General features: G+C 41.1%; 1 protein-coding gene and 1 long non-coding RNA gene across 2 annotated transcripts in view; one reads left to right on the top strand and one right to left on the bottom strand.

The window, feature by feature from the left end:
• SLC28A3 (solute carrier family 28 member 3) overlaps window positions 1–3,473 on the top strand; it is a 52,458-nt gene extending 48,985 nt beyond the window's left edge. Inside the window, exons 15-18 of the mRNA XM_014795547.2 lie at window positions 677–758; window positions 1,486–1,584; window positions 1,816–1,936; window positions 2,781–3,473. Coding sequence (XP_014651033.1) covers window positions 677–758; window positions 1,486–1,584; window positions 1,816–1,936; window positions 2,781–2,907 — 429 coding nt within the window. The 3' untranslated portion in view covers window positions 2,908–3,473. The remainder of the gene's footprint in view (window positions 1–676; window positions 759–1,485; window positions 1,585–1,815; window positions 1,937–2,780) is intronic.
• Window positions 1–23,749, bottom strand: part of LOC147914335 (uncharacterized) — a 152,195-nt gene that overhangs the window by 37,234 nt on the left and 91,212 nt on the right. The window lies entirely within an intron of this gene.

Genomic DNA, 23,749 nt, shown 5'->3' with positions numbered 1-23,749 from the left:
CAACAGGCTGTGTCAGTTTACATTCTCACCAACAATGTACGAGAGTTCTAGTTGCTCCACGTCCTCACCCACACTTAGTGTTGTCCATGATATTAGCCATTTTAGTGGATGTGTAGTGGTATCTCATTGTGTTAACTTGCATTGCCCTGGTGACTAACACTGTCGAACATCTTCTCATGTGCTTATTGGTCATTTTCATATCTTTTGTGAAATCTCTTTACTCATTTATTGGGTGCTTGTCTTCTTATTATTGAGTTATAACAGTTCTTTATACATTCTGAATAAGTCCTTTGTCAAACAAATGTGAATATTTTCTGGGACCAATTTTGTTTCTTCAGCAGCTGGTCCTCTGCCTGGCACATTATAGCAGGCGGCCAGGTCACACCGACTATTAAAATTGTCATTGAGCAGAAAGTAACATTTGTAGAGGCCAAGACTACCAATTCCAACTCCTTTGTAGAGAGTCTCTGACTCCACACAGCCCCTTTCTCTCCATCGAAATTCAAGGGGAGATGGAAAAAAGAGTCTAGGAAGCAAGAGGTATTTGATGCCATGCACTGTACACTTTTTTGTTAGTATTGATCCCGTAGTCAGAAGCAGCAGCCTGGTTAGGATGTCAGATTTACTAAGCTGGATTGCACCATGCATGCATCTGTGTGTTTATGCTTATTTACAGATTCGTTCTGAGACAATTACCACTTATGCTCTCTGTGGCTTTGCCAATTTCGGTTCCCTAGGAATAGTGATCGGCGGACTCAGTAAGTGAAAAGAATATTCTTCAACAACAGATAGGATGTAAACATGCTTCAAATCTCCATGTTGCTCTGTAACATTATTCATGTCAGGAAAAGAAGGCCCTGCAAGAGCTGTAAATCCTTTGAGGTCTATTTGTTATCCCTGTTCTGCAATATAGTTTTCCTGTGTAGACCCAAGCTAACATCAGGAAGAATTTGCCCAAATGTACTGGTGCTTCTCCAGCCAGGGGTGACACATAGGTTCCACTTTGCATGCCAGTTCCAATAGATTTATAATGGCCACCTGGAGAAGGATTCTGAGGTCCAGTGGAAGTGGGAAAATGCTGTGATTAGTTGGTGATGTCTGCCATGGGCACAGAAGTGGATGGTGACAGATGAGTGGCAGATGTTTGGGATCCTCCTTTGTGATGCATTCACCTTGACCAGCCCGCAACATGCTGTGTGAGCCCTTTGGATGAAACTTAGGACCTGTTTCTTCTGTAGAGAGTGGAAACCTCTGGGCCTTGCGTTGTGGACAAACTTCTTTTCCTCCCACACCAGAGAACTTCTCTGGATGTGGAACTCGTCACTAAGCTCTTGAATCTTGAATTTCCCAGTTAAAAAAAAAAAAAAGGAAAAGTCAGCTGACCTGAGACTCTAGCCCCAGTACAATTCTCAGAGGCTGGGAATTCGAAATTCTAATCAATAAGCCTCCACATTAACCTCTCATACTTGCCTCCATGTTTCCCAGCATCCATGGCTCCTTCCAGGAAGCGTGACATTGCGTCAGGGGCAGTGAGAGCTCTGATTGCAGGGACCATTGCCTGCTTCATGACAGCCTGCATCGCAGGTACTGCTTCCGGTGTTTGTGTCCTGTCTCCCTGTGCCCGCAGCTTTCAGGGGGGCAGTGCCTCCAACCCGCATGGGCACAGAAGTGGATGGTAACAGAGAGCTGAGAGGTAGTGTGCTGTTAAGCATATTGTGGAGTGAAATGTGTGGAGCGTGGTGAAGCAAAGAACAGAAGGAGAGTTCAGTGACTTAGTTAATTAATAAAATCAGTGGCGCTCTGTTCCACTTCTAGGCATACTCTCCAGCACTCCTGTAGACACCAACTGCCATCACATTTTAGAGAATGCCTTCAGCTCCAGCTCACCTAAAAACACAACTGATGTAGTGTCTTGTTGTCAGAGTCTATTGAACAGGTATTGTATTCTTGATTATAACTTCTTTGTATCTATTATTAATTAAAAATTAGACCTAAAGACCCCTTCCACTTATTTTTCTAACTTCATAACTATTACTTTATTTAAACAAGAACTTGTGTGGCAATTCTAACCACCTTTCGTTTTGACTGTTCTCAGCTAGGACTAGGAACCATAACTATCTAGTGTCTCTCAAGCATTTCATATGCCCCCACTGTGTGCATTAGCTCACTTACACCTTGCAAACACTGTGTAAGTTAGGCACTATTAATTTTTTAAGCTTTATATAAAATCATGGCTTGGGGATCTATATCAAAGCAAAATGAGTGCAAGCACTATCAAGATAGAAAGACACAAGGAAATTCGGGTCTTTCTGCCCACAGAGCCCATGGCCTTACCTAGTACTCTAGTACCAGTTACTAGGTGCTGCCTCTCTTTCAAGGGGATTAAGCAATGCAGGCTGTCCTGACAACGTGGTGATGGGCTATGGTACATGAGGGGCCGCCAGTGACCCATGCTATCCACTGCCACCCTGTACAGTTTCTATTTGCAAAATCACTATCCCCACCCCTTCTGCCCTTCTTAATGTGCAAGTGTTTTATAAGAATTAATTCTATCCTTTCTTTGTTTATTCTGGAGGAAATAGGGGGAGTCTTTGAGGCCAAACAGGATTTGAGAGTCAAAACTAATTCTTTAGTGCCTCTGTCCTTAATGCACCCTAACCTGAATGTGAGGGGGGAAATCAGCCCCTTGTCCTATGCTATTTTTCATGTGTCTTCTTCTGCTTGTCTACTGTTTCCATCTTCTAAGGCTCAGCTAACTGTTTCATTCCACTTTCTACCAGCACTGTTGCCAAGGGTCCCGGGGAGGTCATTCCAGGAGGAAACCACAGCCTGTATTCTTTGAAGAACTGCTGCGACTTGTTGAATTTATCAACACTGAACTGCAGTTGGATCCCTAGTTCATTTTGAGTTCAGCCACTTCTCCAACAGAACTCTAAGTACAGATGCTGAACTTTCTGCTTTGGGGAGAAAAAACAAAGCTGTTCTCCACAGATTGATACTTCCACCATGGAATCAGCTTTAACTAGAAAGAAGAAAATCAGGAATGAACCCTTCAGATCTAAAGCATCTTCCTCCTCTCCTCACCCTCTTCCCCACTGAGAACTACTATGGTGTCCCAAAGTGAGGTGTTGTCTCCAGTCCCAAAAATGTTTTCTGACCTTAGAATTTTAGGACATGTAACCAGAATACAGGTATAAATGATGGCTCACAACAACTGGGCTACACCTCAGCCATAACCTCTTACTGTGAGTCTCTAGAGTGACTCGTTTTGAAAACGTCTCAGGTGAGGTCTCTCTGCATTCACCCTAGCTGACCTGAAATAGCCTAAACTTGAATCTCACATGGAGGATGACCAGTCACATATCACCCACTCATTCCCTGCTCTGAGGAAGTCCCGCAGAAATCAGGAGTCCTTGGGGAGAGCACCTAGACCATTCCAAAGCTAGGTTTTAAATCCCTTGTGCTTAGAGTTATACCAGTCAGCTTAAGCTGAAGTATGCTGCAGTAACAAATAATTCAAAAACCTTGGTGGCTTACAAGTTTATTTTTTCCTCACATTATATGTTTATTGATGGTCAATTTTGGCTATACTCCATGTTGTCTTCATTTCCAGGACCCAGGCTAAAAGAGAAGCCCCTGTGTGGGGCATATTGTTCTTATGGGAGAGGGAAAAGAATGGTGGGGACCACATGATGGCTCTTAAAACTTCTGCCAGGAAGTGACACTCTTCACTTCTGCTTCATTCCATTATCCAAAGCTAGTCATGTGACAAGCGTGAGTCAATGACCATAGATGATTTATCCTGTCATAGAGAGGGATAGTGAATATTTTGAAGAAATAATATGACATTCCACATGGGTACATAATATCCATGTCTCCCTTCAAGAATTCCACCTGTTATAGGGCATAACTAACTGTAAGCCTATTCATGTGCAAATTTGGTTATGTTCCTGGTGATAAGACTGGAAAATGGTGCAACTCTTTAGTCAAAAAGCCATGTAAGGACCATTTGAAGAAGAAAAATAAGTCCTGATTGAGATCTGAAAACTTTCCATTAACACTTCCAGAAGAGCATCAGCATCAAACTTGCTTAACGGATATCAAACAAGAACCTTCCAAAAACACTGGTGGGGTACTGTTTAGTGATATGCTCATCATCAATGCCCTTAAAAGCACAAAGACCACATTTTGTGAGAAATACACAAATACTAATGACTGGGTTAAAAGGTGATTCACACAAAATAATGTGAAAAAGGTTTTCGAATACCTTATGTAATTTATTTGTATGTTTTCCTTTTTGTTCATGCACAAGAGTAATTTTTTGAATCCATGTGTAAATATTTGATTTTTTTTTTCTTGGTGGTGGTGGTGGTGAAGGAGGGAGCTAAATGCCCAAAGGACTCTTAATCTCTGAAGTACAATATACTAGGATATTTCTAATTATTGATCACTTGTATCAAATTTTTCTTGGACTTCAATGTCTTTCCATATTTAGACTTTATTTTAGGAAAATATATTGACATGTCTTTTCCCCCTGTTCTCAGTGTTCTGTTGTCAGCCTTCATAAAATCCTATGGCTTAGTGTGTCAAGGACGCCAATTATTCATATATTGGTTCTCCTCTTTCTGCTATTGCTATTATTTTTCTCTTTTTAACTCTTTGCATTTTTCTATTCTGTTTTATTCCCAAGCATCTCTTTGCTGTTTCTAGTGTGCCTCTCTGGCCAACTAATTTTCAAACTCTGTCTGTTGCCATTACTATTCCTTGGATGATTGTAGCTCTTTTCTGAGCTCTTTTTTTTTTTTTTTATTTCAAGGAAAACTTAATTACTGACCTTTTTTATTGTTTTCTTCTTTTTCAAAAAGAAATATCCATTTGTAATAAAAAATGATGATATTATACACACATATCTTTCTCTCCATTCTGTTCACCTCAGCTCTCTTTCCAGTACCACACCTCTGAGATTATTAATTAACCAGCGTTTGCAACTTTCTCCAAACTTTTATATATATAAGAGTATGGGGGATTTGTTGTTTCTACACAAATAGAATGAGCCTCTTTATATGTCACCTTCAACTTCTCTTCACGTGGCAATACACTTTGGAAATTCCTACAAGTCATTATATATAGTTCCAGCTCTCCTTTCCTTCCCCCCTCGTTGTGTGCATGTACAATTCTACATAAATGAGATACTATACATGCTGGGGATGGGACGGAGTTAGACATTTTATTTTCGTTCTACTTGCTTCCCTCCTCCTCTCTCCTGGCCCTGGCCCTGGCCCACCACACATAGGTAACCCAGGTTAAATAACTTGATTTTTAACATCACTGTACTTTTTTCTGTACCTTTTTTTCATGTTCAGGTCATATTTTACAAACATATCCGTCTATTGAGGATTGAGATGGTAGTTTTACAATACAGACCTTCGTCGACTTACAATGGGGTTACATCCTGATAAACCCATTGTAAGTTGAAAATATCGTTAAGTCAAAAATGTATTTAATACACCTAATCTACCAAACATTGTAACAGCCTTCATGTAATAGCATTAAACGTGCTCAGAACACTTACATTAGCCTTCAGTTAAAAAAAATCATCTAATACAAAGCCTATTTTATAATAAAGTGTTGAATATCTCATGTAATTTGTTGAATACTGTACTGAAAGTGAAAAACAGAATGGTTTCTGGGTACAACCTTGAAATGTGGTCCTCTGGCAACTGATAACCAACCCCTTTACCATGAGAAACCAGGATTAGGATAAAACTGATGTCTTACAAGCCATGTCAACACATAGAATCAGGCCTACATTGTCCATGCACTGGGCATGCTTCTGGTAATATTCATAAAATAAGATTGTAGAACCCTAAGTCATTCAGAAATGCTTCAACTCCTCTCACCCCGAGCCATGTAGAGCCACCAAACCCATGGGTAAAAGCAGAGCTGGGGCAGTATTCCCTGGTCTTATCTAAAGCCCTCCAAGTGCAGAATGTCTGCCTCATTCCTTAATTGTTTGCCCATACGACTATCTGACCACTAGCCTACTACTTCCTATGTATCTCCAGTACCTAGAATCTGGCATCCAGTAGACATTCAGTATATGTTTATTCAATGAATGAATGAGTGAATATTGCAAAATGGCCAAACTTCACATAAGCAGGAACAGTTAAATTGGTTCACTGTTAAAAACTTTTAAAAAATCTCATCTAAAATGCATACTCATAGTAAAAATTGCAAATGATATGCACATGTATAATTGAGAAATTGGAAATTTCCTCCCACTTCAATTTCATTCCCCATAGTTGGTCACAGTTAATACTTTGGTGTCACTATTATTTTTTCTCTACATATTATAAACAATACAATAAGTTACAACCATCAAACTGGAGTGGATGAGTCTTCTTTCAAGCCCAGTGCCTCAACCACTTTCACTTTCCATTTCTTGGCAACGTCAGGCACATGATTTTGCTTGTCTTACATTAACTGTGTCATACAAGGATCAGCAAACACAGTTCAGGAGACTGGCCTTCCTGATAATCTACAAAGCCAGCCTACAGTTTAGTAGTATTGTCTATGTTGAAGCTAAATGGAATCATCAAAACCATCCCAATACCCAACATAAATAGGTATATTTTAAATAACCAGATTCTTTCTGATTATATGAGCAATTGTTCTTTTTGGAACATTTGGAAAAGCTCTTAATAGGAAATAGAAAACAACAAGCTGGTTGCTACTTCTGGCAGGTATGGAAGTATAATTCAGCAGCTAAGATTCCAGCCCTGGAGCTGAACTTTTAGTGTTCAAATCCTTGCCCCAAACACTGGCTCCATTACCTTAGATATTTATGTAACCTCTCTGTGCCTTGGTTTCCCCATCCGTAAAATGCAAATAAACATCTCCCCTCCCACATTTTTGTGAGAATTAAATGTTACATCACATAGAGCACTTAGAAGAATGCCTCACAGAGAAAAGCTACAAAATACACTCTTCATTGAGGTATAGTTTAGCACAGTAAATGCAGATTTTAAGTATACAATTTGATGAGTTGTGAAAAATGTATACACCCATGTGACTATCACCCCAATCAAGATGGAGCACATTGCCACAATTTTAGAAAGTTCCCTGGTGCCCCTTCCCTGTCACTCTCACTCCCCTATCCTCCCAGGGAAGCCTGATTGATTTTCTTTCTCCTAGAGATTAGCTCAGATATATGGTTCAGATAGAACTTCATATAAAGGGAATCACATATGCTCTTTTGTCTCTCACTTTTCTCATTCAGCACAATGTATTTAAGTTTTGTCCAGTAGGTCATTCTGTTTTTATTGCTGAGTATTATCCCGTTGTATGAATAAACCACCATTTATGAATCCATTCTACTCTCAATGGACATTTAGATTGTTTTCAGTTTTGGCAAGATTTTTGTTTTTGAAAGAAACTTCTATTTGCCACACATTGTTTATGTGTTTCAGAATATTTTGAGCTTTGGAAATATAAATTGGAATGTGAGGAAGGCGTGGTCAACTCTCATGGGAGGTTGCTACTTATCACCCTTTCTCTCCCTCATCATCTTGCCGAGTCTCTTTACTTATACGTTGTTCTTCACAGGGATTTTCAAGATTATTGACTTCAGGCCACAGACTGGAAGACTAGTGATGACTGAGCCTCAGAAAGGAGTAACAACTAAGCTGGAGCACCATGAGGTCACTCTTGGTTGAATAGCACATTGATTAGCCTGCTCCCACACACTGCATAATGGCACTATCACTGTACTGCGTTTTGAGAAAAATCACTTGGCTTTTCTAAGTCTCCAATAAAAGTAAGAGTTATATTAGCATTTGACCTCATAGGGCTATAGACAGGAATGTGAATAAAAAAAATACAAGAAATGTGAAAAAAACACTTTGTAGTTTGAAAGTAGTGTAGGAAAGCCTGACGCATGCAAGGTGAGCTCTGATCATAACAGACTTGGCTCCGGCAGCTTGCAAGGTATAGGAACATCCATCAGCGGAAAACTTGGTCACTCAGGAGCTATAATAAACTTAATCCCATTCACAGGAAAGGTTGGCCAGTTCTTAAAAGCACTTTTGCGTAGCAAAGACCCTAATGCTCATTAGAATTCACCCATCAAAATTCAACCTGCCCTTTCTGAGAGGGACATCTCAAACAGTTGAGAATTATTTGCTCTCTTTGACCACCCACTCATCAATGTCTGGCCATGGAAAACAGCTTATCCAAAAAGTGAGGGTTTCTGCACTTACTTAAACCAAACAGAACCAAACAGATGGAAACAATATGTTTTGGGGATTCAGGAAAGTTCCTCCTGCTGCAGTCTGACTTATTTTCGTAGTAATAGAATCCGAAGTCCTCAAACAAGCACAAAGTGCTCACAGGAGGCTGCAGCTGGACACTTAGGAAAGTTCTTTCTTAAAAGCTACTGAAGTATCCAGGAAGAATTCAATCAACATTCCACCTAAATTGGCAGGGGGTGGTCTCCCAGGTGACCTGAAGATAAAGTGAATTTCTTAAATGCTTTCCCCTCCCTCTTACCAGTAATGACGTTGAGGGGAATTTGAGGTTACAGGTTTTCACAAGTGCCTCTGCTTGGGTGGAGAGCACAGACACTGTCCAGACATCAACAGCGAGGAACAAGGCAGAGATCCAGAGAGTTGCCCCAGCAACTGGCCAGAGCCCGTGTGGGCCTGGGAGGACAAGGCGGCGATTCAGGTTCTGGAGGTGGCCCCTACATTGGCCCGCTGCAACTGTATCGGGACAGACGCTCAGAGGCATTTTTGTCTCTACCCCTTCTCCTAACAGCTTTTATAAGATGTTTTATTGCAAAGTAATCAATCATATTTGTTGTAGAAAGATATGCACAATCTTAAGAAAATAAAAACTTTACCCATATCCCATCACAAAAATATCACGAGTGCTAACAATTTATGGTAGCCATTCAACGTGTGTGTGCATGTGTGTGTGTATGATACTTTTAAAATGAGATAACTATTGTGATTTACTTTGAGGCCAGCTTTCCCCCCTTAACATATCATGAATACGTTTGCATGTTGTTAAATGTTCTTCTACATCATCATTTTGAAGTGGCTGCAGAGCGTTCCGTTGTGTGACTGTCCCATAATTCAACCTGTCTCCCACGGCTGGCTGTTATGGATGTTTCCCATTTTTCATGATTATTAACACATCTGCAATAAACATTCTTGCAGCCAAATCTTTACACAAATTCATGATTAGTTCTTTGTAAAATATACAAAAATGCTAGAGACACATAGAGATTTATCTCCCAATGGAATGTTTCCTATCTTATGCTAAGCCTCAGGGCAAAGTCAAATGGTCAATCTTTGAATGGACATTTCTCCAGTACAAAACCAGTCTACCTATAATCAATATCCTAGATTCTGCTGGCCATCAAGAAGTAGGTAAAACATGACAGCAGGCCTTGGCTGTGTGGGATTTCCTATAACCACTGACATCTACTTTGTAAAAACCCTTGGTAAATGACATACAGGATTATCTTCATCTAATTAAAGATGAATTTTCTAGTTCCAGGGTAGCAACTAAAAATGATTTTTCTATTTCTTTAGTGGGCTTTTATACTACCAACGCAGATTCATTGGATATGAATAAAACAAAAGTATGTTTGAATGCTAACTCTCGACCATCCTTAGACCCGGTGCAGGAGAAAAGAAGTCCTAGTCCACAGAGAATCAAAAAGGATGGACCCCACCAGTACAGTTGGATACAGGGCATGCTGACAGCAGGGGAGTGGGGAGCAGTGCATAGGTCCCTGTGGAACTGGGTCTGTTCACCCAATCAAAGGAGGGCCAGCAAATTCACCAGCAAAAGCAGGATCCAGAACTATGTATCCTCTCTCCTCAGGTTGCCCAGGAAAGCAGCCATGGGTTCTTCTTTGTGGGGTGAGGCGGTCAACCCCCTGTACTCCTGGTTCACAAATGGCAGTGTGGGAGATCAAGATTTGGCCACCCTGAAATATATCTCTTTACCTTGATTGTTTTCTCTGAGGGAAATTTGACCTCCCCCACTAACTGCCTAAAGAATTTGACATAGTAACTCCCTCCTGGAACAGATCTTCTATCTGATGGCTGTAATATAATGTAAAATAGATGTTATAATAGGAAAGGCACCAACAAGCCCATCTTATTGGAAGTTCTGTCTCTGGCCACATTCTCTGGATGGCCCTTCAAGGAGTTGCCAGATAAACATTTACATTTATAAGGGAAATCTCCATTTGTAAAGGTATCTGCCTGTCGGGGAAGAGGTGGAATCTCCCTCTGCCCTTTTCCTTAAGGTTCTTATGGCTGGCCAAATAATTAACAAGACAGGTTAGCAGGAGAAAATAATACCAAGTTTAATAACATGTATACATGGGAGAAAGCAGGGACACTGCGTTTTCTCAACACAATAGCAGAAATTCTCGTCTTAAATACCATGTTCAGCCAATGACAAAGGAGGATGTTGGGGGCGAGGGGAGTCAGTTACAGGAGATTACCACTAAAGCACAGTAAACAAGCGTAAGGTTATTATGCAGATTTAAGGCCTCACCTTCCACATTGATAAGCCTCTAGAAATGAGGCCATCCCCCCCTCTTCCCAAAACAGAGAGGGAGATACCTTTACAAATGGAGATTTCCCTTATAAATGTAAATGTTTGTCTGGCAACTCCTTGCAGGGCCATCCAGAGAATGTGGCCAGAGAGACAGAACTTCCGATAAGATGGGCTTGTTGATGCCTTTCCTATTGTAACATTTATCCTACATTATCTTTACAGCCATCATGATAGAAGATCTGTTCCAGGAAGGAGCCACCATGTCAAATTCTTTAGGCAGTTAGTGGGGGAGGTCAAATGTCCCTCAGAGAAAACAATCAAAGTAAAGAGATATATTTCAGGGTGGCCAAATCTTGATCTCCCACAGTCCCTCTCTGTATTGGTAAGAGGGGGGATGACCTCATTTCTAGAAATTTATCAATGTGGAAGGTGAGGCCTTAAATCTGCATAATAACCTTACGCTTGTTTACTGTGCTTTAGTGGTAATCTCTTGTAACTGACTCCCCCCACCCCCAACATCTTCCTTTGTCATTGGCTGAACATGGTATTTAAGATGAGAATTTCTGCTATTGTGTTGAGAAACGCAGTCTCCCTGGTTTCTCCCATGTATACATGTTATTAAACTTGGTATTATTTTCTCCTGCTAACCTGTCTTGTTAATTATTTGGCCAGCCACAAGAACCTTAAGGGAAGAGGCAGAGGGGGATTCTCCCTCTTCCCCCAACAGCAGCATACTATATACTGTTCTGTACCTAAGCTCTTTTCACTTAATAATATGTCACTTCAAACATGTGTGAGTATACTTGAAGGAGAAATTTCTAGAAATGGAATTGTTGAAACTCAGGGCATGTACATTTGTAATTTCAGAAGATATTGACAAATTGTCCTCCATGGAGATTTGACTGATTGATATTTTCACTAGCCAAACACAGCGCACCATTTTATTAAACTTCTGGATTTTTGCAAATGCAAAGGAAGTGGCATCTCAGTGTTGCTGTAATTTACATTTCTCTTGTTTAATGAGGTTGAGGATCTTCTTGTATGTTTCAGAGCCATGTGCATTTCTTCTTCTAGGAATAGTCTATTCCTATCCTTCATTCATTTCTCATTTGGGTAAGTTGTCTTTTTCTCAGACATTTGTAGGTGCCACTTATCTACTGGGGAGCATAACACTTTGTCTGTGATAGGAATTGCACATATTTTCCCCATATTGTCATTTGTATTTTTACTTTTTTGTGGTGCTTTTTTGCCAGGCAGAAGTTGTCCCAACATCACTTATTGAAGACTAGTAGCTTCTATTTTCCCCATTTATTTGAGATGCCACTTTCGTCTCATAATAAAGCCTCGTGTATTGGGGTATATGTGGACTTTCTGTTCTGTTCCATTATCTGTCTATCTACTCCAGTGAGGATCAATTGTTTGATCTTGAGGGGATCAGAGTGTGCTACCCCAAAAGATGCCACTGTGGTATAAGGATTGTTTTGAGCTGAAAGAAATTAGCTCTTTGCCCTCCCCCTTTCTCTCTAAAAGCAAGGCATAAAATTCCTCTTGTAAAGGTATCTTCCTCTCCTGTACCAGGAAGAGGGGGGCAATCCTTAATCACTAGAGATGACTCATCAATGGAGAAGGCACCAACTTGAGTCTGTATAACAAACCTTATAAATAATTCTCTTCCTATAGTTTCCCCCGCATGTTTACCTTCCACAATTTACTGCCCCTGGGAGCCTGGAAGCACAACCGACTGCCAATGTACTTCCCACAATTACTCTCCTTCCTTTGTCTAGCTACTCACAATTTATCAACCTTTGTTAAAAAGGCATATAAGCCCCAGGGTCTAATCACTTCTTTGAGTTTTCATTTGTTTCTTGTGAAGCCTCCATATACATGAGAAATAAACCTTTTCTCCTGTTAATCTGTCTTTTATCAGTTTAATTCGTGGGGGGTCCCAGTCACAAACTAAGAGGGTAGAGAAAAAGATGCTTTCCCTCCCCAGGATCTCTAAACTGGAGATTATAATATCTACCCCAGAGAATTAGCCTTAAGAATTAAGTGAATGTGGAATGTTTAGCCCATAAATTTCAGCAATTATGATGAAGAGAAGGAAAATATTGCCTACTTCACTCTTGTGCAAAGAAATGCAGAAATGCAGAGGGTTCGCAGATAATGATGATTCAAGGATTAGCCTTTCCGTTATACTCTGAACTAAAGACTCCTTTACATGCAGAAAGTGATATTATCAATGGTTTTGATAATAGGTTTGAGATGATTTTAGAGAATTTTTAACTAACCCAGTTTGAAAGGGAATCTCTAGGGCTGTTATTCCCCTGAAACTGGCCTGCTGAGGCAAAATGTCAGATAAGACCAGATTTGAATTCTAGTTTAGCCACTCATCTCTGAGCCTCCAAAGAGAGATAACTATACCTCCTTCTCATTCTGACAAGTAATGAGATAGTAACATCAGAACAGTGGGTAGCACTGCACTTGTCATATAATATACATTCTAAATGGTAGCTATTTTTGTTATCATCATCATCATGTTCTTTGTTGTAATCATTAAAGATGATGGCTTTGGGTGGCTGAGGACAAATAAAAGGAGGGTAATAAACACCAGAAATGGCAGGAAAGAAAGAGGGAAATAATAATAAGGATATTAAAACCAAAGCTATGTAAAGAAAATAAGATGTATTGGTGAAGGGATAGAGGGATAGATAGATGGACAGTATGTGATAAGGTAGGCAAAATAAAATGTTAATAGTGGAATCTAAGTAGTATATTTCTTTCAAGTTTTCTGTATGTTTGAAAAAAATTTTTATAGTAAAATGTTGGGAAAAATTCAAGGCTACCACCCTTCTCTCCTTTTAATCCTAATTTTACCGTAGCCCCCCATAAACACTCAAAGGCAAAGGAGGATTGACTTTCCTGTGTCTTGATATTTCACATAGAGTGAAGAACTCGTAACTCACCTCCTGGCCCAAATTTCAAGCTGTCTTTATGAAAGTGATTCACTCTCCTCCCCTAAGATCCATACGTCTTATTTCCTGCTGGCCCAGCTGACAGCTCCACTTTACACACGGTCACTACCAATACCACTCATGACCCAGAATCCCCCCCTCACCCTGTTCTCTCAGGTCCCCAACTCCCAGAGTCCAAACAGCTTCACACCCAAAAAACTGCAGACAGAAAGAAGTTGTGGCCTCGGATGGAAACGCTGTTTCCGGGGCATTAGAACACCAAAGTCAACTGCAGCTTTCTGCTCTTGCTGTGACACAGGCGACCCTGTAGAGTCGCCAGCCTTGAAACTGACAGACAGGGACCAGTGTGCACTGGTTGCCATGGTGAGGAGGGACCTAAGGATAGCTTCTGCATGCCCTTTGGTGCCTGGCACGTCAGGTGCCTTGAGCTACTAGAGAGAGCTAAAAGGCCCTCATCAAATCATCAACATTTAGGCAGGAATTCAATTGTGTGCTATTGGTCTGAGGACCCTTCAGACTGTTCTGGACCCTTCAGAAACCTAGAAAATTAAGTATTTAAAGCAAACTGTATTTTTTTAATGACATGCTCATGTCTTTTTCAAAAGAAAGTTTAACTCCATTTTGAAACGTTTATCTTTGGGCAATCACCATCCACTAGTCCAGTATTTGTCGAAATGCTGTTTCTCAAGCTATGGAATCAGAATCTCTGGGGGTGGGGCCCGGGTAACTGCATTTAACAATGCCCCTAAGGTTCTAGGCAAACTGAAGTCTGAAAAATACTGCTCTAGTGTAGCTAGATAACTATAACCTCTCATGACAAAACAACAATTCTAGCCAGTAGCTCCCAAACTTCTCACTATTCTGGATCTTTTTTGTCACATCCTTTCATCCCCATGGCACTGCAAGAGTCACGTTCTTTGAGAAATATTTGTCCCCCAAGCAAATTGCATTTATTGAATGATAATGATTTCCCCCTTTTTATCAAAAATTTATATAATTCCCAACCTGACTGGCAGAGAGAAGCAGTGTTAAGATATTACCTTGATAAAAAATTCACCTCAAATCAAGGAAAGTTTATCTTCCTTTACAGCCTCCACTCAGGTGAGTGTATACTGCTCATCAGGCTTTCAGAGATAAATAGCCCAAGCTCACCAGGACCACCTCTGAGCATCCCAAGGTGGAAAACTGTTGAAGAACTCCATGGCATCAAAGAGCCCGTTCTGAGATTCTGACTCATGTCAAACAGAAACAATAACAAGATCCATCCTCCTTCTAAGGAATATAAACTTATTTATTCCTTTATATACTTATAATCAACCCTCCTCCAGTATGGATAGAATTTAAAAAATTCACAAAGATCCATAAAATCATCTAAATTACAAATAGATGTACCATAGCCTGTTACTTGTTTCCTAATGGCCCATCTCCCCTTCTTCTATGGTATTGACTCCTCATTTTTAGCTAAAATACATAACTACCCACATTTCTGAGCCATCCTTATAGCTAGGTATAGCCATGTGACTACACTCTGGTCAATAGAAGTTGTGTGTACAACTTCTAGGAAGTAATTTTAAAAGGGAGGCTTGGTTGTGTCCCTCTTGTCTCCTATTCTCCTTCCTGCTGACTGGATGCAGACATGATGGTGAGAGCTGGAGCAGCCATCTTGTACCATGAGCTGGAAGCTGTGTGTTGAGGATGGCAGAGCAACACATTAGAAGTCTTGGTTCCTGATAATCATGGAGCTGTCATTCCAAACTTGGACCACCCCAGAATTTTACTGGAGAGAAAATGAAGCCCCTATCTTTTTTAAGCCACTGGTATTAACGGTTTTCCACTCCTCATAGCCAAACCTAATCCATGCTACTTATATAAATGAGAAAAAAAAAGATAGAAATATACAGAGAGTCAGAAATAAACTTACTACGAAAATATATACCATAAAGACTTATGTATTTTCTAAAATAAGTCACAAATTTGGCTTCAAGCTTTCTAGTGGTTAGTAAAAATTTTAAGGACACAATTCTCAGTGTCATAAGGCTTATTTTTTTAATTGCCCAGGAGAAACACAACTGTTCCTGATGCTAAGAACAAATTAATTTATCCTGAGTCTTCATAAAGAGGACATCCATCACGTAATATAATTAACAACAACTTCCTTATAGTAGAAACAACGTGTTTCATGAGGTTCTTCAATGTAGGCCAGGAGAATCAGTGTCGATAATTTGAAATTGCCCCGTCTACTTGTTTAATGCACAGTCATGCACCACATAACAATGTTTAGGTCAACAACCAACCTCAAGTACAATGATAGTCCCCTAAGATTATAATAGAACTGAAAAATTCCTATCGCCTAGTGATATTATAGCCATCATAACATCATACGGCAGTGCGTTACTCACGTGGTTGTGGTGATGCTGGTGTAAGCAAACTTACTGCACTGCCAGTCATATAAAAATATAGCACATACAATTACAGTCATGCGCCGCACAACAACATTTCAGCCAATGATGGGCCACATATACAATGGTGGTCTCATAATATTAGTACCATATGGCCGAAGTGTGTGGTAGGCTATACCATCTGGGTTTGTGTAAGTACACATTATGATGTTTGCACAACGACAAAATTACCTAATGACACATTTCTCAGAACGTATCCCTGTTGTTAAGTGGTGCATAGCTGTAGTACACTAGATTGAATGCTTCTTTTCCCATCCTCAGAAACACTAGCTAGCTGGGCCTTGGAGAGGTAATGGGCTCAAGAATAAGAAGGTAGTTTAAAAGGCCAAAATGTTATACACTCAACCCATATCCATGTTGTCTACCACCAGCACCAACACGACCCCTGAGAAATGGGCAGAACTCATACAAAAATACCCTTTGACATATCCCATTCAAACTTTCTTTTTATGACTTGTTTTCTCCTTCAGTACATCCTTGAAGTTATTTAAATTTAAATTTTATAGGTTATTTCAAACCTATTAAAAATTGCGTGTGTATGTGTGTGTACTGGGGGAGGAATTCAACGTGTGATTTTTCCACTTCTAGTCCCTACAAATCTCCGACTACACAATACAGGCAGACAATGAATAAAATTCAGCTATGTAAGGCCCTCATCTACCCATAAAACACAGGGACCAAAAATGTCCCATAAAACACAGGGACCAAAAATGTAAATAGGTAACTTATGGGTCATGTGTCCCAACTGTGAATGCCAAGTGGTGAACGTCAGCACTTTACATCTCATGGAGGAAACCAAAGTGGTTTCCAGCACACCATTCCTTTGCAGGAGCAGCAAGGCAGGCACCCCTGGAGCAACAGGGATATGTTTTCAGACTCTCTAGTGAGATGCTCACCGAGGGAACCTCGTGCCTGCACCTTTGACTCCACGGCATTTCAGCAGGATCTTGCCCTCCAAAGCCTTGCTAGTCAACCCCGGGTCTCTTTCTGGATTTACCCTGTAGAAGGAACGATTTGTGAGAGCAGTGCATGAGGAATGAGTGGTGAACATGGACTACCCAAACCAGATGATTACATGCTTTGCATCCAACGTGGTCCCTTTATCCATTATAGCTAGGTCTTGTTAAAGTATACCTCCCTAAAGTCCAATATTGGCTTTGAGAAAAGAAGGACACGTTGTTTTTTGTTTGGTGAGTTTTTACCCTGAGCATCACTAATTTTCATGATGGAAATACTGCACTTACACTGTAAAATAGAGAGATGAGTACCTACCTGCAGAATACCCACTCATTCCAGGTGACCCAAGTCTCACCGACACAGGACACAAAATGAAGTCCTCTTTATCCCGTAGACACGATGACTGAGCATCTTTTTTTTCCCTTTAATTTAAATTAACTATCCCATTTACCTAACTACAGACCAAAGTCTCAAAACTTGATCACTCTGGTCTAGTTGTTGTCCCCCAATGGTCCAAAGCCACCTTTTCATTTGTATATTGAATTCACAAACAAATTCATTTCCCACAACTGGGATCTCTGATTAGGATCAGCCTCATTTGAAACTGTGCTGCAAATGGGAAAATGAGAAGATTAGAGAACATCATTAATAGCAACTGCAAATAACTTTTAAATCAATCTGGATATTTCTCTCTAAGAAGTCACTCTTCTCTTCCATTTAGGAAATAGAAAATTATTGCCATTAGCAAAAATCTCAACAGCATGCATGACAGTAATAATGATAATTTAAAAAAAGTCAACCAACATCTGGGCGGACCTTTTTCATTACAAAATGCTTTCAGTTGCATCATCATCTCCTTTGATCTTGCACCTGCGTTGTGCGCAGTAAAGGAGGAGTTTTTACTTCATTGCCCAGACAAAGGGCAGAGGGGTGGGCGGGGGGACTCAAGTTACTTAGGTTTAGGTCTCAGTTCTACCATGTATCACCTGAGTGACCTTGGACAAGTTACTTAATGTCTCTGGACCTCAGTAAATCTATAAAATGAGGATAAAAATAGTACCTACCACAGAGGGATGCTGCGATAAGCAGTAAACAGACATGTGGTAACCCTGGCAAAACAATGAAACTACTAGTTGAGGACAGAGGAGTGAACAGTTTAATCTGCAGAACCAGGAATAACCTGGGCTTATCTGAAGCAAGAACTGATATAGGAGCAGAACCAAGATCAAACATTCCCAACACTTAACCTTTCTGCATTTCTGCCAGCCCATCAGCACGTGAGCACTCTTAAAGAATGAGAGGATTATTGACTCTCCTTTGGGGCTAAGATGCAAAGCAAACATTTGATGATCAATAAAAGAGTCTGTACATAAGGAACAGAACCCACAGAATGGAGCTTGGACTCCTGAAGCCTGGAAATGCCTGCCACATACTGCTTCTCCGCCCCAGCTCAGCCTAGGGTGGGCTGCGCTCTTAGGGGACAATGCACAATGCTGAAGTCCACGACTGGCGACAAGGTGGCAGGATGTCACCAGCAAGGATGCTCCAGCCAAAACTTCACTCAAGGAGCAAATCTCTTGGCTCAAGTCCAAACTTCAGGCTGGAGCAAATCAGGCCAGGGTGCTGATTGATGTCTGACGCCCAAGATGACAAACTGAAATATTCCGGTTAACATCAACCCTCAACCTAAGTCAGTGCCCAAATCCTGCAAATGCTGTTCTTTTGCCTGAGCGCTCTCTGTCTCTTATTCAAGACAGAGAAATGGGCCCCTTGTCAATCTTCACACACAGAAAGGAACGTCAAGGTGATCATGAACTTACTCCAACACAAATGACTACTGTTTGCATGAATCTCGATTTTCAAGTGTATAAAGGAATTGAGAAACTTTAGGTGTTGAGAGCAACTCTCCAGAATCACCAGAACACTCTTATTATAATATTTTCTTATAAAAATAAAAATATCTAAAAAAATAGTCAAATCTAAATTATGTATAACTCAATTACCATAAACATTTTAAAACCAGGATTTTCCTACCAACCTCCCTGGTTCTGAGCTATCTTCTCTCTTTAACTCTCTACAAAAGTGAGTGTTCAAAGACTATAGAATAATTTAAATAATAGCGTAATAATACACAAGGTTTTACATAGACATTTATTGTTTTAGGGTCAGATGGTAACTGGCAGGTCATCTACTTTTATGCCCTCATTTTCCCAAGGAAGAAACTAGTATTGCCAGAAGTTAATTAGGATAACACAGAACATCAGTTCAGAACTGAGACCCGAACTTTTGTTATCTGACTTTCAGGATAGTTTGGACTAACTTTGATCTTTTATTTAACTGTCAGGAAAGTCATGATTTTCCTTTACCCTCTGGAATAGAAAAACCAATAACTAGGAGAGAAATACCAGTCCAGTATGGTGCTGTGTGACTCCAGCAGTTCAGCTGGCTCTGCACTAGAAATTCAGTAGTGGTTAGGACAGAAACTCTCTGAGAAGCATTGTGATTACTACACTAGCAAAGCCCAAAAAATAAAAGCCCTAACAGATGATCCGGGAGTGAGTCTTTCTAGAACCTGAAAAAGAACCTGGCAGGTCACAGCCACTCAGCTGGGAGAGGAGACTGAAGAAGATTCAGGCAGAAGAACAAAACGCCTCTCCCAGGACTCTGGAGACCCTGAGCGCCGTCTCACAAGGTGTGACTGTCACGCAACGTGTCTGATCTTAAAAGAAACACAACCAGAGCTCACACGTCTCAGTGAGCCCTGTGTGCTCCAAAGCAGCCACTGTGGGAAGCTGCAGATTCATGCCGAGACACTGCTGCAGCTCCAACATCGACTCTTCTCTGGGACTCGCCTTCAGAGGTTCAGTGTGTTCTGCCAAATATCGACCATGGGTGTAAATCTTGGTCGTGTGAGGGTAGAGTTGTTTCTGGAAAAGCTCCAGAGTCAACTCTTGGCAATAAGGTGAGTGGTCAAGGCAGATAATAACATTCTGGAATAACTGAGTTGCATGTAGTCATCTACAGAGAAATCGAAATACAATGATGTACACCTGAAATTTATATAATGTTATAAACCAATGTTATCGCAATAAAAAAAATAAAGGCTTCTTAATTCCAGGTCTTAATCATTTTGCATCTATTGACAAGTTACTGTTCTGTCTCGCATCTCATGTCTAAGCTCCTCTAAGGGATAGACCACTTATTAGATTGAGTCTAATTGCTGCCATTTGACCATTTTGGACCTACAAAAGTCATATAGTTCCAGCTAATAGATTTGACATCTTAATATTCTAACACGGTGGTGAGAAGGAGTTCCACAGTGTTAGGTAATATCACCGTGCTGAGTCGGACGATCCTGAACATCAATATTGAATTGCCAGAGAAGGTACCAGCACAGGATGCTGAACAACCTCACAAGAGGTAAACATGAGTTTTCTCCCTGGATAGTTCTACTTTTTACACATTTAGGTTTTTTTCACTAACTAATCTAAACTGCACAATGTAAGGGTGAAAAAGTCTGCCAAGCACATCAACAAACAGCCTTTCACAATCAGGGCTATTCTGTAAGAAGCATCAGTCTTACCCTGGGTGATAATCTACGTACAACGACCATAATCCACGTTTGGAAGCAGGTTTGCTGACTTGGTCTCTCTGGGTCCCGGACTCAGCTAGACATGCGATGATCTGATCTGAACTTCACGGATTTGGCTAAGGAACAGAGTGCACCCCGGGCCTTCCCCGCTCCCTCCCGCAGGGCAGATGTGACCCTGAAAGTCACGGCTGAAGTCATTGTGCTGCAAGCCGTCTCTCCCCTCTGGTTTTTCTCTTCGTTTTTGGTTTTGTTTTTCCTCATCCTGCATTAACCATTAAAACATGATTAGAGATGCCCCTCCCCTACCCATTCATTTGACTATTCCGAAGGAGTCATCCAGTATCTCTAATCTGCCTGGGAGAAAGGACTCATCGGTTCTAGCATAGAATTTTCTGGTTATTATTTCAGTGCAGAATATCATTTAATGTTTGAGTGGAAAACTGTGTGCCATCCACCTGCCTCTTACAGAGCACTCCTCTCAGGAAAAGCTTTGAGCAAAGAAAAATGTCACTGATAAAACCTGGCCCTGAGGAATTTACCAGGTGATTGGCTAAGCTATCAGGATGCTGTGTTGACAGTGCTTCCCATCTGGAACAAAGCACGGCCGAGTGGAAATAGGCAGGCACCACAGCCTGCTCTTCCCATGAGCACCCCCTGCACCTCCATCCCAGCAGTTCCCACCACTCTAAGTCATCGTCAGTGGGAAGTCACTCTGCACATTCAATTACACTGTGACAAATTTTAAATCGTTCACCTGCACCTCAAAAGGAAAAAATGGGGCTAGTGGCTGTAGAGTTATGGTCTCCACTGGGGTCTTCCTGATGAGTCCCAGGCAGGCAGGGAGGGGAGGTGTTCACATGTCCTTTGTGTCAGCTCATGAGCAGCTGGGCTGACCCAGCCCCCAGGTACCTTTTCATTATCGCTGCCAGAAAGGTATTTGTTTTTGTTTTTTTTTTTCAATAACCTATTTTGATTACAAAAGCATTATCTTTTTAATATTAAAAAATTAGATCATTTCGCAATCTGTACGTGTATCAAATCATCATATTGTACACCTTAAACTTACACAATGCTATGTGTTAATTATATCTCAATAAAGCTAGAAAAGATTACAAAATGTCAGTGAGAAAAAAAAGGACAATTAAAACATCATATTCTTATCCCCCAAGCTTACCACAGTTAACACCTATGCATATATTTTTACACAATTACCACAGTTAACAACTATGTGTATATCCTTCCACACTTTCCCTCTGTGCAGGTATACATATGTCATATGTACATATACTGATATATATAATCGGTCATATTTCCATGTCAATAAATTTTCTTCTAATCTAATACTTTTCAAATCCTCCCCTATTGTCCCCAAAATGTGTGTTATTGCTAGTTTAGCTACACCAGCATCCAGTCCAAGACAATGAGTTATATAGAGTTATGTTCATTAAGCTTTAACTTAGAACTCCTCTCTTACTGCACATCATTGAGTCCTTGCAGAGAGCAGGCTAGCTGTCTAGCTGAAGCCTCATCCTCTAGATTTATTTGCCTTGTTGCTTCCTCAGGCTGTCTGTCTTTAAGCTTGTTCTTGCATCCCCACGTTCCCTGTACACTGGAAATTAGATCCAAAGGAATCATTTCGATCCTTTCCCGGCTAAATCCATCAGAGGAGATGTGGTGTAGTTCATATTACACCACATCAGGACACATGTAACACGTGGTTCCCCACGATTAGTGATGCTATGATTGCCCACTGGACTAGGAGGGCGAGGTACTTAGTTCAAGTACCATCCAACCAGGAAGTAACGTTTAGGGTGTTACTTTGGCAAATTATTTTCCAGACTCTAAACCTTTGTAGCCAATATCTTGATCCCCAAACCTTACCATAAGTAAATAGGGAAGAACAGACTGGACAAGTTTGAGACCAAGAGCCAGGGAAGAGTAAGTAAGAGGGGAGGAGAAAAGCAAAGACTTTTACTTAGCGCTCGCAGCTGGAAGGAGAAGAGAAGATTACCGCAATCACGGTATCTCCCCTTTCCAAAGTAATCGATAGACTTTAATGAAGCTTGGCTAAACTCACAGGCCCCAGGGACCTGGGTGGCACTAAACAACTGGTAAAGTCAGGTCTGGGTGCTGGGTAATTTCTTTTCCTGAAGAGCTCTTCACAGGAGATCATCTGGGATTCTGATTTCTAACACTCATTAGTCAAAAGTGACAACACCAGGCTCAAGTGCAAGTTCTTTAGACACAAGAACTGAATTTAATCCTCCACAGAGGGCCCTGAACTAAGTACCTGCTTCAGCTGCAATCCCATGGGCTGGGTATTGTCACAGCAACGAGGCAACAGCAGGGGCCTTGATCCCATCTGCCCCCTTCCCCACTTTAGTGTCACTCGCTATCCTGGGGCCAATGACTTTGTGACAACGACCCTGTGCAGTGAGGTTGTTGGTTGAGCTACAGTTGCTGAGTTCACCGCTACACAGGGGACATCAGATGGGGTCCTCTCAGGTACATGTACCATCAGGCAGCCACCACCACCGGGAACAAGGGACAGGGACCCAAAGGTGATCTGGTGGTCTTGTTGGCCAGGCATAGTACATGTTGTACTCTTTGCTTTATCAAGATGACAGTGGCACAGTATTTAAGACAGCAGGATAAACCTGAATTTGTCAATCCTATAAGCAAGTGCAACTGGAAAGTCTCAGAAGGAAGATGCCTCTGAAGATGTTTTCCTCGGTGCCCCTGAGCAATAACTCAGAGCTGAGGTGGCTCTGTCTGAGACTGCCAGGATGGCCTGATTTCCAGAATAATAACAAAGATGTGCAATTAACCTGGATAAGGCAAATTGGCCCAGGACGTGAGAGGAAGAGAAAATAAATACCACATCTCCCAGAGGCCACACACGCACACACAAACACACAGCCAGAATTTGGCCTCAAGCAAATATTACAGGTGTAGACAGCCCAGTCTCAGTGACACTCCCAGGGCAGCTCCAGTAAGCCTTCCCACCTTCCCCACCACACAGAGAGAAGACATGACAGGACTCCTGGGACCACTTGGCCACATCAGACTGCAGTGCTGCTCCGCGTGCTCTGAGCCACAAGGGAGTTCTTTGCGTGGCAGGTAGACACACAGCCTTTGGCCAAATGGAAACTCAATAACTTCTGTCTAAATGATCCAACCAGGTAAATTTT

This window comes from Ceratotherium simum, chromosome 20 (genome assembly GCF_057802395.1).
Source record: "Ceratotherium simum simum isolate JZ-2026a chromosome 20, ASM5780239v1, whole genome shotgun sequence".
NCBI classification, from domain to species: domain Eukaryota; kingdom Metazoa; phylum Chordata; class Mammalia; order Perissodactyla; family Rhinocerotidae; genus Ceratotherium; species Ceratotherium simum.
The sequence above is the reverse complement of the archived record's forward strand: the minus strand, read 5'-3'. Positions and strand labels throughout refer to the sequence as shown.